Genomic DNA, 13,418 nt, shown 5'->3' with positions numbered 1-13,418 from the left:
CGAGCCCCACGTCACTGACAAGGTGGAGCCTGCTTGGGATTCTGTCTCTCTCTCTGCCCCTCCTCCACTTTTACAAGCTCTCTCTCTCAAAATAAATTAATTAATTTAAAAAAAGAAATTCTTTCAAATCTGTCTTTTGCAGGCCAACCCATCGGATATTTGGAAATCCTTGTGTGTCATCTCCCCTGAATTTAACCTCCCATTCCTCCAAGCCCTTCCAGAAATAAAGGGGGTCACTCCAGGCAATGGTGGTAGCCAGAGTGGCCATGGGGTGGGGGTGGTCCTGATCTCTGTAGACCACCCATCAAGTGTCCCAGCAAGGCGCAGACCCCCGTCTTTCCATCCCTCCCAGCAAGGAGGAAGCACAGACAGGCAAGGAGCAAGGCTGAGTTGTGAGTTTATTGAAGTGGGTCCAGAGCTTGTCCTAGCATCAACCCCTGCTGCCTATGGTCTTCTTGATCCAGTCCAAGTAGCGGCAAATGTTGGTGTAGATACCAGGTCTCTCGGGCCGCCCACAGGGGTCTGATCCCCAGGATGTGATGCCTTGGAGAACACCATCACACACCAGCGGGCCCCCGGAATCTCCCTGGAAGGGGAGAGTAAGAGAATACTTTCACCTAAGATCCCCTGCTGCATCCCACATTTAGTACTAGTTCTGTAGCTGATTGGTTCCTCTAACCAATAGGGATAAGAGCATTGTATCCTGGGACCAATGGTGACAGAGAAAGGTGGGGCTTCATGTACTGGGACACACACTGGGTGTGCAAGGGCAACGGGGGACATCCTGACCAAAGAGGGAAGAGAATGATGTCTCAAACGTCCAAGTCAGAAAGAAAACAGTGAGGATTACATGGAGGGGACTGAGCTGATGTCTTGGTTCCTGCCAGTGGCGAACAGATCTTTGAATCCGGTTACCAAAGAGAGGGAAGGAGCAGAGTTCTTGTGGTCACACACACACACACACACACGCACACGTGCAAGGGGCAATGGTGGGGTCTTTTGGGAAGAGATCTTTGTCTCTATGGAACTGGAACCATCCTGAGAGATTAGATTTCCTGGGAGGACACTGATGGAAATGATTTCATTCCTGGCCAATGGGAAAGAAAGCATGGAAGCATTGTCTTCAGGGACCAATCATTAGCAAAGGGGGTGGGACTTCCATGAGGGAGACAAAGCTGGGGGAGCCCTGAAGACTGAAACTGCAGCCAAATAAGAACGACTGTTACATCTATGGCAAATCCCAAGATTTGTTATCTTGGGGATGGGGAGCTCATTGAGGGAGGATTAAAGTCAGTGGCACCATTCTCTGGCCAGTTGGCAAGAGAGTATTGCTTCCCAAGGAACAAATCATAGGAGAAGGCCACCGTGCTAGGAAACCCAATCAAGTCCCAAAGAAAGGTGGCTAGCTAGCTGGTCAGTGATAGAGTCCTCACAAATTCCTGCGGAAGGGAGCAGGGAGCTTGCTCACCCTCTAGCTTCAGACTCTTTCCCTCATGGACATCTCCTCTTGCTCCCTTTATCCCTTCCTCTGTCTGCACCCTATCCTGAAGACAAGAGTTCCCAAGAAAATGATAGCAACAATTTAGCGTTCCTGATCCCTGTGCAGTGTGACCTGCAGGGAGAGTGTGGCCTTCTCTGAACCTGCTTCCCACTCTAGAGATGGAGTATAACCTCTCTGGGTGCTAACTCTTTGAGTTTCCCCTGATGCCAAGCCCCAAGCCTCCATGGGCATTGAAGGCCAAGGGAAGAAGGGGGTTTCAGAAGTCACTCACCTGGCATGAGTCGGCCCCATTGCTGTCTCCTGCACAAATCATACCATCTGTGACTTCCCCAGGGTAGACATCTTTACACTTCTTCAGGGGAAAGATTTCTACTTCTGCGCAGTTGAGGGTGTCAGGAAAATTCTCTGAGGGGGCAGAGGTTGTAAGTTCCCAGAGAGAGAGTAACCATTTCCCTCAGTCCCTAGGTGAATCTAACCTCCCTTCTGTACATGCATGGCTGCACAGGAGGGTTTTCTGACACCTTTTGCAGGGCACATCACGTCTCGCCACATTAAACAAAGCTATGGCCCCTGCAGTTTCCTTTCCAACATCTAGAGAAAGGCTGTTGGAACTTACCTTCTGTTTCTTGCCCAGAGTCCTGTCATTTTCTTTCTTCCTTCCCTCCCTCCCTTTCTTCCTCTTCCTTCCCTCCCTCCCTCTCTCCCTCCCTCCCTTCCTCCCTCCCTCCCTTCTTCCTTCCTTCCTTCCTTCCTTCCTTCCTTCCTTCCTTCCCTCTTGCTTTTTTGCTTTCTTTCGTACTTTCTAGGCTTCACCACCCAGTGTGGAGCCCAATGTGGGGCTTGAACTCACAACCCTGAGATCAAGACCTGAGCTGAGACTCAGACTTGGATGCTTATAACCAACTGAGTCACCCAGGTGCCCCATCCCAAAGTCATTCGCAAATTAAGGATCAAGTGACTGAAAGGCATGGAGGTGCCCCCTTGTGACACCTATGACCCTGTCTCTCCAATCTTCCCATCCCCAGACCACCCCAATTCAGCTAAATCCTACTTCTCCCAAAAGTCACTTCATTTTAGAAGGCTTCCCTGACCATTCTAATGAAGACACCACCCCTCTATCTCTCCCTATCCTCTTAACTCTCCATGATACTTCATTATATCACTTAACTCTACCTAATAATTCATTTTATATGTATTTTTGTTTATTGTCTATTTTCCCCACCTAGCATGCAAATCCATAGGATAGGGACTTCACACAATACAGCAGCTGGGACTACCAGATGCTTACAAACAAATTGAATTAATGACTAAAAGTGGAATTAACCATGTAATGTACACCACGGGGAATATGGTCAATAATATTGTTACAACTTTGTATGGTGACAGACGGTACCTAGACTTATTATGGTGATCAGTTTTCAGTGTATACAAATGTCCAGTCATTATATTTACACACAAAACTAATAGAATATTGCAGGGCACCTGGGTGGCTCAGTCAGTTGAGTGTCCAACTCTTGATTTCAGCTCAGGTCATGATCCCAGGGTCGTGGGATTGAGCCCTGAACGAGGCTCCTCACTGAGCATGGAGCCTGCTTGAGACTCTCTCTCTCTCCCCACCCCCACCCCTCTTCCTAGCTTGCACTCTCTCTTTCTAAAATAAAATTTAAAAAAATTAAAAATAAATAATAGAATATTGTGTGCCAATTATACTTCAATTTAAAAAAGAAAGAAAATGGAATTAATCTTTCTTATTAACCTTTGAGCAATAAACTTGAAGGGAAAAAACTTCTATCTGGCACCTCCATTCTCCAGAAGCTGTATACTCACAATCTCATTGATTGTAAGACATCTGAACTCACAATCGCTTTTTAAAAGAGGGATACATTCATTCATCCATAATTGAGCCATCCATGCATTCATTCAACAAATATTTATTGAGTACCTACTGTATACCAAGAACCATCCTGAGCACTAGGAATGCACCATGAAGAAAAGAGCTTTAACCTGAACCCTTATGGAGCTTAAAAATCTATTGGTCAGGGGCACCTGGGTGCATCAGTCAGTTAAGTGTCCAACTCCTGGTTTCTGCTCAGGTTATGATCTAATGTTTCATGGGTTTGAGCCCCGCATCAGGCTCTGCTGACAGTACTGAGTGTGCTTGGGATATTTTCTCTGTCTGCCCCTCCCCTACTCATTCTCTCTCCCTCTCCCTCCCTCTCCCTCCCTCTCTCTCTCTCTCTCTCTCTCTCTCTCTCAAAAATAAAATAAATAAACTTCAAAAAAATCTATTGGTCAATTATCCCTATTTTGCAGATGAGGAAAGTGAGGCCGAGAGATGGAAAGGGACTTGCCCAGAAAAAAGGGCAGAGCATGGTGTGAACTGACCTGACTGATTCATGAGCCAGTGGGTTTCCAGTGTCCCTTGTCTCCTTAGAAGTAAGAGCCAGACAGGCAGGGACCTGAGTCCTGGCTTTGCTGCTTCTTGGTGAATCACACGCCTCTCTGAGCTGAGCCTCAATTCTTTCACTGTGACGTAGGGTGAGGAGCTGTCTGGACTCTGAAGTCCCAAAGGGAGGGCTTCAATGGAGGTCCAGACTTTTTGGGTCCAGAGTGAGGAATGAGCTGGAAACTAGACTATGCGTCTTGGGGGAGGAAGGGCCTGGACTCCTGGGTGTAAAGAAAAAGAGTTGCTGGTGCCAGGAGTCGTGGGTTCAGGAGGGAGAAGATCGTAGGAGCCTGTTTTCTTGGGCCACTGAGGAGCCCATCTACCCCAAGCCTGTTAAGAAGATTATATAAGACGCTGTGCTATGAAAGTTCTCATAACATGGCACTCTCTACCATAAAAGAGGCATACATTCTTTCATCCACTCATGCATCCATTCATTTTTTGGGAACCTGCTCTAACAGTCTGCTATTTTGCTTTCTTTCTCCCACCACTCCTGTTAATATTCTGATCTTTGGGGTTTCCAACATGGGCCACCTGTGAGTCTCAAACTCACAATCACTGTCCCTTCTCTATCTCCTTCTGAAGCCAGAGCTTTGCCAATGGCTTGGGGTCCAGTGGGCCAGCCAGCTTCTCCTCTGCCTCCTACTACCTCGGGGGCTGGTGACGGTGCCCCAGCCCGAGATGGTGCACTTCTGGCCAACTTGAGGGCAGTGATCCGCCAGGTTGATGGGCTTCACTTGGGGCCCCAGGGATGCCTGACCACGTAGTCGGATGAGCATGAGATCATGGCTGTGGTCCTCGCTGCTGCTGTTGTAGCAGGGGTGTGGGATGGACTGAGCCACAGCCATTTCTTGCTCTGAACTGTCCTTTTTCTTCAGGCTGTGTTCCCCCAGGCGTACCGTGTACTTCCTGTAATGGTGGAGAGTAGTTTGGGACCCAGGCAGGAGTATGAACCCCTGGCCCCCTGCTCCCTCAACCCTCCTCTTTCAGAAGCTCAATCTCCAGCTCTCTTCTTTGCCCCTCCCCTCAGGCCCCAGCCCACCTCTGCCCCAGGCAAAAACTCACTGTTTTTTACAGTGGGCTGCTGTGAGGACCCAGTTGTCATCGATGAGGACGCCCCCGCATAGCAGCCGGACACCCTGGAACAAGGCTGTCTGCCAAGGCTGTGAATGGGCCTCACACTCCTGGCCACCCAGCACCTTGGGCTCCTGTGCCCTCAAGTGTCCTGCAGCAGGAGGGAGAAGGTTGGATCACCACCCCCTGCGGCAGTGGAGGGGCCAGGAAAGCCACTATGGGTTCAAACAGACACACAGCAAGTCTTCTGCCTGCCACCTCACATGTCCACACACCCTCACACGCGAGGTCCCTGGCTTGCCACACAGATGCACCCGTACACTCATTGAAGCCCATGAGTCACACGAAGTCACACACCCAAGCATGCTTCCACATGCATTCACACGCCCGTATACTCCCGTGCGTATCTGCGCCCCTCAGCAGGCAGCCCTGCAGGCTTGGTGTGCTCATGCAATAGGCAGCAAGACCTGACGCACTCCTGCCTGCTGCCATGTGTGTGTGCCCCCATCCGCCCTCGGGAAAGCCTGAAGAAGCTCCCACACGTGATCGTGTGTTTCACACCCCCCGCCCCCATGCCATCACAAGCACCCACCGTGGCATTCCCGAGGTTCCCGCCAGGCCCCCCTCACCTGTCCAGGCTTCCAACACCAATAGCAAAAACGTCCAGATCCAGACTGCAGCGGCTGGGGGATGTCCCATGGTGGGGTCTGGGAGAGCGAGAAGGCAGGGCTGAGACCTGAGGAGGGGGGAGAGCTAAATCCTAGGAGGATCTTGAAATAAGGGAGCGGCGCATCCGAAGCCATTTTTGTGGGTCCTGCAGGAGGAAAGGGCTGGGGATCCAGATTTCTTAGGTTGAGGAAGAAGGGGGCAGACCCCAGATTTCTGAATCTGAGGAGGGGAGGTGGGGGCTGGATTCCTACATTCCAAGGAATGGAAGAATTAGGGTCCTGGACTCCAGGATCTGAAGGAAGAGGAAACTGGGAGTTGAGATTCCTAAGTCTTGGGGGGGGGGGTGGAGAAGGGGGCCAGGGGCCAGATTCCTAACTCTTGAAGGAGGAAGGGGTAGTCCTGGGGGAGGAGGGGCTCCGGCCTGATGCCTGTGTCTGAGTACTTTGGCCTCTCACCTTACAGAATCCAAGGGGCGGGGTCACCGACTGATTCAGACCCAGAGGAAGAGGCCCTGGTACTTCAGCTCCGTCTGCCTGGTACTAGATTCTGGAGGCTTTTAACTGGGAATCCCCGCCTCCTGCTCCGCCTCCTCCCCCTCTGGAGCCTGCAGAGCGCCAGGGAACTGGAACTCTGTGTTTGAGTGAGAAGGAACTGAGGGGCTGAAAGAGAAATCTTGAAGGAGGAGGAGCTGGGATCTGGAACTCCTCGGGCTTGGAAAAGAAGGACCTCAGTGCTGTGACTCCTGGGTCTGAATCAGAAAGGGCTGGGGACGCGGACTACTGCCTCCGAGGGGGGAGGGGGGGGGCGGGGACCTGGACTCTGGGTTCAGGGGAGGTAGGGGCTGGGCGTCTGAACTCCTGGGTCTGAGGAAGGAGGGGTCTTGAGGCCCGGACTCTGGGTCTGGAAGTGGGGGCTGGGATTCTGGACTCTGGGTCTGAGGGAGAAGGGACTGGCGTTCTGGACTCCTGGGTCTGACGGTTGGGGGGAGCTGGGGACCCAAACTTTTGGGTCTGAGAGGGGAGGGGAATAATATAGGCGTGAATTTTTGGTCTGAGGGAGCAGGGGGTTGGGGGCTGAATTCTTCAGTCTTTTTAGAAGGAGTGACTTGGAGCCTGGGTTCTTGTGGGAGCAGGGGGCTGCTGTCACTACCTCGGAATGGAAGGAAGGTGAGTCCTCTTGGTCTCGATTTCTGAGGGCGGATCGGGCCCCGCCCCCTGCCCCCTGAGAGATCCGGGATGTGGGAAGGCAGGTTTGGGAGGCACCGTGACCTGGTTTCCCCTTCCCCTGGGGGAGACGGGACCAGCCCAAGCAGAACCCAGCGGCCTTGCTGCAATAGGGCTGATGGAGACAGACTTTAGGCAGGACCTGCTAGGGGCTTAGGGGGAATTACTGTACGGTGGCCGTTCCCTGTCTGCCCACCGCCGCCCACCCGTTGCCCTTCCTTCATCCCACGGAGCAGGCAGACGGAAGGCGCGGCTACGCGCGTTTATTGTAAAATCTTCCACTGGTTCTCAGGCTGGGACCCCGCCAGGATTCAAACGCCCAGGGGCGGGGCCATGAGGGGCGGAGCCCGACAGCGCCTCAGTCCCTAGTGGGGGAAGCTGCCGCGCCCCTGACGTCACGGGGGTGGAATCTCTCACGGAGGAGGCGGGGTTACAAGGGGTGGGGTCCAGAGGGGGAAGTCTCATTGGGCAAAGCTCCGAGGGGAGGAGCTATCTGGTGGAGGAGCTCCCCGAGCGGAGCCCTAGGCGAAGCTGTTCCATGGGGGCGGTGCCAGCTCTCGGTGACATCATAGAAGGCGGGGCTACAGGGCGGAGGTGTCTCCCTGTCCTTTTCGACGCTGTCGGCCAACAGGGGGCGGAGCCTGAATATGCAAAGTGCGTCTCCGCGCTGCCGAGGCCAGAGTCCGGCAATTCCCGGCTCCCCTGCGCCCACCCTTCTCTCTTGGTCCTGAGGCGCGAGAGCTCAGTTGTCCTCCATGGTCTTTCGGATCCAGTCCACGTAGTGGCATACGCTGGTGTACACGGCGGGGCGACGGGGTCTGGAGCAGGGCTCGGCACCCCCAGACACCACACCTGCCAGGGTCCCTTCGCAAACCAAAGGGCCTCCAGAGTCACCCTGTGCGCGGCAGAAGAGCAATGAAACTGTTAAGCGGGTGTATTCATGATATTACCTTTCTCCCAGGAAGCCCTCCTCTCCTGACACCTTGGCGTCCAGGCGGCCAGTCCCTCCTCCCTCAGACCCAGGAGTAAAAGCTCATACCCCTCACCTCAACCCTGCACCCAGCCTTCTGGGATCCTAGTCCCCTCTTCCCTCAGGACTTAAAGTCTGTTCTTTAAGACTAGTCTCCTCTTTCTTTAGATCCTGGAGTCTGGGCCCACAGTCCCCTTTAAATCCAGGAATCTTGGTCTTGGCCCCATCTTCTCTCAAGACCCAAGTGTCCCAGATCCCCACTTGCTTTCACCCAGGAAGTCTGGGGCCCAACTGCCTAATTCCCTAGGGCCCAGGAATCTGGCAAGATACCCATTCCCCGCCTCCCCAGAGTGGGACTCACCTGGCAGGAACCCCGGCCCCCTTCCCAAAGGCCAGCACAGAGCATACTGTCAGAGATGTGGCCCGGATATGCCCGATGGCAGAGTTTGTGCTCCAGGATGCTGATGTTAGCACACTGTAGCGTGAGTGGGTACTGCACTGTTGGCAAAAGAGGTCAACCCATAGAGGATCAGCAGTTGTGCCCATCACACTCAGAAGCCCCTCCATCCAGACCCTTCCCTAAGGAAGACCCATAGAACCACAGCATAAGACTCTCAAAGATAGAAACAAGACACAGTGACAAAAAGAAATCATAGCGTGAAAGAGAAACAGATATTTGAGGAGAGGGAGAGAGCCAGAGAAACAGAGTCAGAGAGTCAAGAACCAAGAAGAGATACATGATACACAGAGAAAAACAGAGACCATACCAGGAGATAGACCTCTTAAGGGGAAAGAGATTCTCAGGAAGCAATGAAGAAAGAGAGGGAAAGAGGCCCAGAAATGCCAAGGACAGTGAGATAAAGGGAGGAGATATTTATGGTCATTGGCAGAGACAGAGATAAAGACTTAAAAGATATTAGATACAGACAGGGAGACACAGCATGTATAATATAAATACACATATAGATACACATATACCCATGTATATGGATATTGACAGGCAAATAGAAGTGGGTGGAGGGGTATTGATGGCATTGTTGGGCTTGACAAGCAAATAGAAGTAGGTGGAGGGGACTGTGCAGCCACAGCAGCCACTGGGGGGCACTATAGTGAACCAGAGAACCCAAAGCAGGCAGCCTCCACTGATTCTGCCCAATGGCCGCTATTTGGGGAATGTGGCTCCAACGTTGCCAGTTCTTTGAATTTTTCCAGCAAACGCAGAAATTTGGCTTTTGTGTAAAATCTCCCAGGCTTTAGTTGTTGGCAGTAACAAATTCAGACTGTTTTTTCAAGGCAATCTGAAAACTGATGTGAGGAAGCTAAATATGGCTAATGGGTTGTTGATCGGTGACTCTGAGAGAGTCACTCTGTACACCTCATTTCCATTCCAAGATGCATGTATTTTCACATTTAAACATCTCCAACATCCAGGAAGGGTCTTCCAGCAAATGGTGTCATACAAGGATTAATGGGACCTTTTTTCCCCCCTGTTCTTAGTGGTTGTAAAGTAATGATGCACCTTCAATTTATAGCGTCTTAAAATTTTTCCCTATCTATCAGATGAAAAGGCAGAGACAGAGAAACAGAGGGGATTCAGACCGTCAGCATGAGACACAAGGGATTGAGTTGTGAGCAACACTGTACCCTTAGGACTGGACACGGCTCCCCAGCCTGAGATGAGGCACTGGGTGCCTGGGGAGACGCAGGTCTGGCTGAGGTTGAGGGGCTGCACAGCAGGGCCCAGATGTGCCTTCCTGGGCAGACGGATCAGCATGATGTCATCATTATGGTCATGGGCTCTGAGGTCCTTGTTGAACCCAGGGTGGGGGAAGAAGTCCGTGACCCGGAACAGTTGCTCTGGACCCTCCCATCTCCAGAGGTGGTGCTCCCCAAGGCGGACCCACAGATACCTGTTGGGACAGGCCTCAGAGGTCAAGCTGGGTGTCCAGCAAGCTTGGATGCTCCACAAGCCACACACTGTCCCTGGGCCCCCATCATCTCTGTACGACCCAGAGTGCTGTGTGATTTTAAGCAAGGTATACACCCTCTCTGGGCCCCAGCTCCTCACTCCATCCTTTCATCTGCCTCTACCTTTGTAGCTCTCCCCCCAAAACTCACACCCCTCCCAAGTCCCGTACCAAGTGAGTCGTCTTCCTTCCTGCCCCACCTGGAGCCTTAAAGGTGACCTGGGTCCCCTGGAAGTGTGTAGGCACATGGAGGCTCCACCTACCATACAACAACAGCCCCACCTCCTGCCCCCACAGGTCTGGTGGCTTTTGCGGGGAGTGGCTCTGTGTGTGTGTTGGTGTGTGTGTGTGTGTACTCATGGAGGGGGATGGGAAATGGAAAATCCCCAAGTTAGGGGTCATCTGTGAACTCAGGGTTTTCCTGTAGCCGTATCCCTTACCCTCAATGTGTGTCTTCTTGAGGCCTACCTTCAAGCTCTCTCACTGCAAGCCCAGTCCACGTCCCAGGACAGCTGGGGACTATCTGGGAGTATATGTGTCCATTCCTCAGCCTCTGACCTCTGACCTTAGGGACCAGGCTTCTGATTGAGAATTCAGGATTTAAGGAGTATGAGGTGTTATTTCTATCTTTGACTCTCTGTCACCTCATTGCCTTGGTTCCATATCTGGGAAATCAATCCCCCCCAACTCGTCCCGATGCCTAAATCTTTTCTACCTCCATATCTCTGCTTCTCTCCTTGGTCTTTGGGGCTGAAATCTGAGCATTGTTCTCCTAGCCTGAAGCACAGACCTGAGCTGAAAGAGACCCTATCGTGGAGCAATGAGTGATGGGAAATTCCCACACAACATTCTATACCAACCCCATGTGCTTCATTCCTGGAGGGAAGAATATTGGAACAAGGTGAATGACTCCTTTCCAGAGATAATATAGAAAAGATTACTGCATCATTTAGATTCTCATACTCTGGGCATTAGAATGCCCAGAATCTAAATTCTAGAATTCTAAGATTCTAACATGTTAGGAATTCACAACTCTAGAATTCTATGTTCTAGAATGTTATGAATTCAATGTTCTAACATTCTAGATTTCTCTGGATCAAAAAGTCTGGGGGGGGGTGTGTGTGTTAAATTACCTGAGTGAAATCAGGAACTGAAAGAGCCTAGAATTCTAGTATCCTGGGACCATAAGATGAATTTCATCGCTCTAGAATTCTATAAATCAATGGTTTTCGAAATTCGGGAAGCTAGGGTTCAAATAGTTTGAGACTCTAGAATTCTGTTAATTAAAACCTGGGGGATTTTAAGAATCTGGAATGATAGCATTCTGGGATGTTTAATTCACCAGATTCTAGACATTCATGAATAGAAGCTTCTAGAATTCTCTTGATGCAAGATTCTAGGATTCTGCAAGTCTTAGTATTCTAGTATACTCTGAATACAATATTCTAGGACCATGAGCTTCTATATTCAATGAACCTACCTAGAAACTGAATCTAAGGTTCTAGAGTTGTGCTATCCTATACAACTATTGAGCACTTGAAATGTGGCTCATCTGAACTGAGAGGTGCTGTATGTGTAAAACGTACATCTGACTTCAAAGGTGTAGTATTAAAAAAAAAAGACTAAACAGTCATTCATAAACATTTAAAAGTGGATTGCAAATTGAAATAATATTTTGAGTGTGTCAAAGCAAATCTATTATTAACATTAATGTTAATCATTTCTTTTTCACTCTTGTAATACATGTACTAGAAAATGTAAACTTACCAGTGTGGCTGGAGTGATTATATCCTCTGGGGGTAGAGCCGGACTCCTAAGTTTCTACCACTCTCTGAATCTCTGATTCTACAATTCACTGAATTTCATGGATCTGAGATTTCAGGAGCTCAAGACTCTGGATTTTTCTGGGTCAGAGTCTAGGCTTCTAAGAGTTTCAAATTTTAGACTCCAATAATTAGATTACTTGGGACTCTAGAATTTGGAGAGTCAATTCTAACAGTTGAGCTTTTGGGAAAAGAAATGAAGGCGAAATCCTTCCTGCCCACAGCTCCCTCCCTCCCTCCGAAGGCCCCTTGACCCCACCCCCACCCCCACCCTCTCCTTATCCTCTCCCCCCTTCCCCTCCCCCCCCCCTCTCCCCGTCGACACATAGTGGTGCCCTGGTCACTCACCGCTTGCGGCAGTGGGCAGCTGTGAGCAGCCAGCGGTCACTGATGAGGGAAGCCCCACAGAAGAGGCGGGTGAGGAAGAAGAGCCCGGCCTGCCAGGGCTGCGAGTTGGGGCGGCATTCCTCAGCCCCGATTGCTCGGGTATCTGCCCCGCCGTGCCCTGGGGTGGGGTGGAGGCAGAGGGGTAAATGACAATCACGGTGGGAGGGCTGGGGGAGACCTGGGAGATACCTAGCAGGAAGGAGAAGAGCAAGCATGGGGGGGGGGGGTGTGGAGAGCGGGGGAGGGGTTGAGGGGTCTCTCAGGGGGCCGTGGGCACAGGCAGCAGGATGGACAGCAGGAGCCTCACCTGTCAGGAGAGAAAGCAGAGCACAGACGAGTCCCAGCCTCATGACCTCGGGGTGCCTGGGTCTTGAGCATGCGTTGGGGCGCTGGGTGCTTCTTTAAGGTAAGCCATGCCATCTCCTTCCTCCTCTCTGGGGCCGCCCCTGTGATTAATCTGGGTTGAGAAATGTCCCAGGAGGAGGGGGAAGCCCTGGAGCCTTGACTGGGGGCCTTGGGAATGGAGGTGATGCAGGAGACCCCCCCCCACCCCCCCCCCCCCGCAGGGCTTGGTGGAATGAGGGAGGGGCCCTGGGATCTCCAGAGAGGGGAGCCCTCATTCCCATGATCTGGGGATGTGGGACCTGGATACAGGATATCCTGTGATCTGGAGGAGGAAGAGGGATAGGAAGATGATTCCTAAGGCTGGGTCCTGAGGTGGAAGCAAATTTATCTTGAATGAAGCTTGTGGTGAGCTGTGACCAGTGTCCTGGGCAGGAGGATGCCCTTCCGGAAAGCAGGCTGAGGCTGGGAGAAAGAACAGAGACTTGGTAGGAAGGAGGCAGGCAGGATGGGGGGCAAGGCAGGGAAAGGGAGAGAAAGAATTAGAGAGAAGGACAGAGATAGAAGGATCAGGGGTGAGAGAAGGAGAGAAAGGAAGATACACACAGACTGAGCAAAGCAGAGACCACAAGGAGCCACACACATGTGTATGCCCTACCCTGAGCATCCAGGCCCCTTCCCGCAAGAACAAAGCTCTCTCCTAGAAGGTTGAGGAAATATGGTCCCAACTGGATTCACCCACTCTTGTCATAAACTACCCCATCCCCTTCATATCGCTACCCACCCAAGGACCCACATGCCCAACATACCTGGAACTTAAGTGCTTTCCTTTTCTCTTAATACCACCAGATCTTGGCCAAGTCCTGAGAACATTGCCCGTTTTTTTTTTTTTTTTTTTTATCTCTTCTCCTCCATTGCCCTTCCCATCCGCCCATCCTACCTGCCTCGATCCCCATCCCTCCTCCTCATCAGGTGGACAGCCCCTGCAGGGCCAAGCCCAGATGTGACTCATCTGT

The 13,418-nt window shown here is 51.5% G+C and overlaps 2 protein-coding genes across 2 annotated transcripts; both read right to left on the bottom strand.

Moving 5' to 3' along the window:
* Window positions 1-389: 389 nt before the first annotated feature.
* On the bottom strand, window positions 390-6,272 carry KLK8 (kallikrein related peptidase 8). The gene is made up of 6 exons (XM_042970464.1): window positions 6,146-6,272; window positions 5,651-5,728; window positions 5,013-5,172; window positions 4,597-4,856; window positions 1,773-1,906; window positions 390-586 (listed from the first exon to the last, which is right to left on the bottom strand). Exons 2-6 carry the CDS (start codon window positions 5,718-5,720, stop codon window positions 431-433), a joined length of 780 nt encoding a protein of 259 aa, XP_042826398.1. The 5' UTR covers window positions 5,721-5,728; window positions 6,146-6,272; the 3' UTR covers window positions 390-430.
* Window positions 6,273-7,653: 1,381 nt separating this feature from the next.
* Window positions 7,654-12,535, bottom strand: KLK9 (kallikrein related peptidase 9). Its single transcript, XM_042970429.1, has 5 exons — window positions 12,368-12,535; window positions 12,022-12,178; window positions 9,523-9,793; window positions 8,245-8,376; window positions 7,654-7,808 (listed from the first exon to the last, which is right to left on the bottom strand). The coding sequence occupies exons 1-5, from the start codon at window positions 12,408-12,410 to the stop codon at window positions 7,656-7,658; spliced, it is 756 nt and encodes a 251-aa protein (XP_042826363.1). The 5' UTR covers window positions 12,411-12,535; the 3' UTR covers window positions 7,654-7,655.
* Window positions 12,536-13,418: the final 883 nt, after the last annotated feature.

Source organism: Panthera tigris, chromosome E2, assembly GCF_018350195.1.
Source record: "Panthera tigris isolate Pti1 chromosome E2, P.tigris_Pti1_mat1.1, whole genome shotgun sequence".
NCBI lineage: Eukaryota > Metazoa > Chordata > Mammalia > Carnivora > Felidae > Panthera > Panthera tigris.
This window is presented reverse-complemented; position numbering and strand designations above follow the sequence as displayed.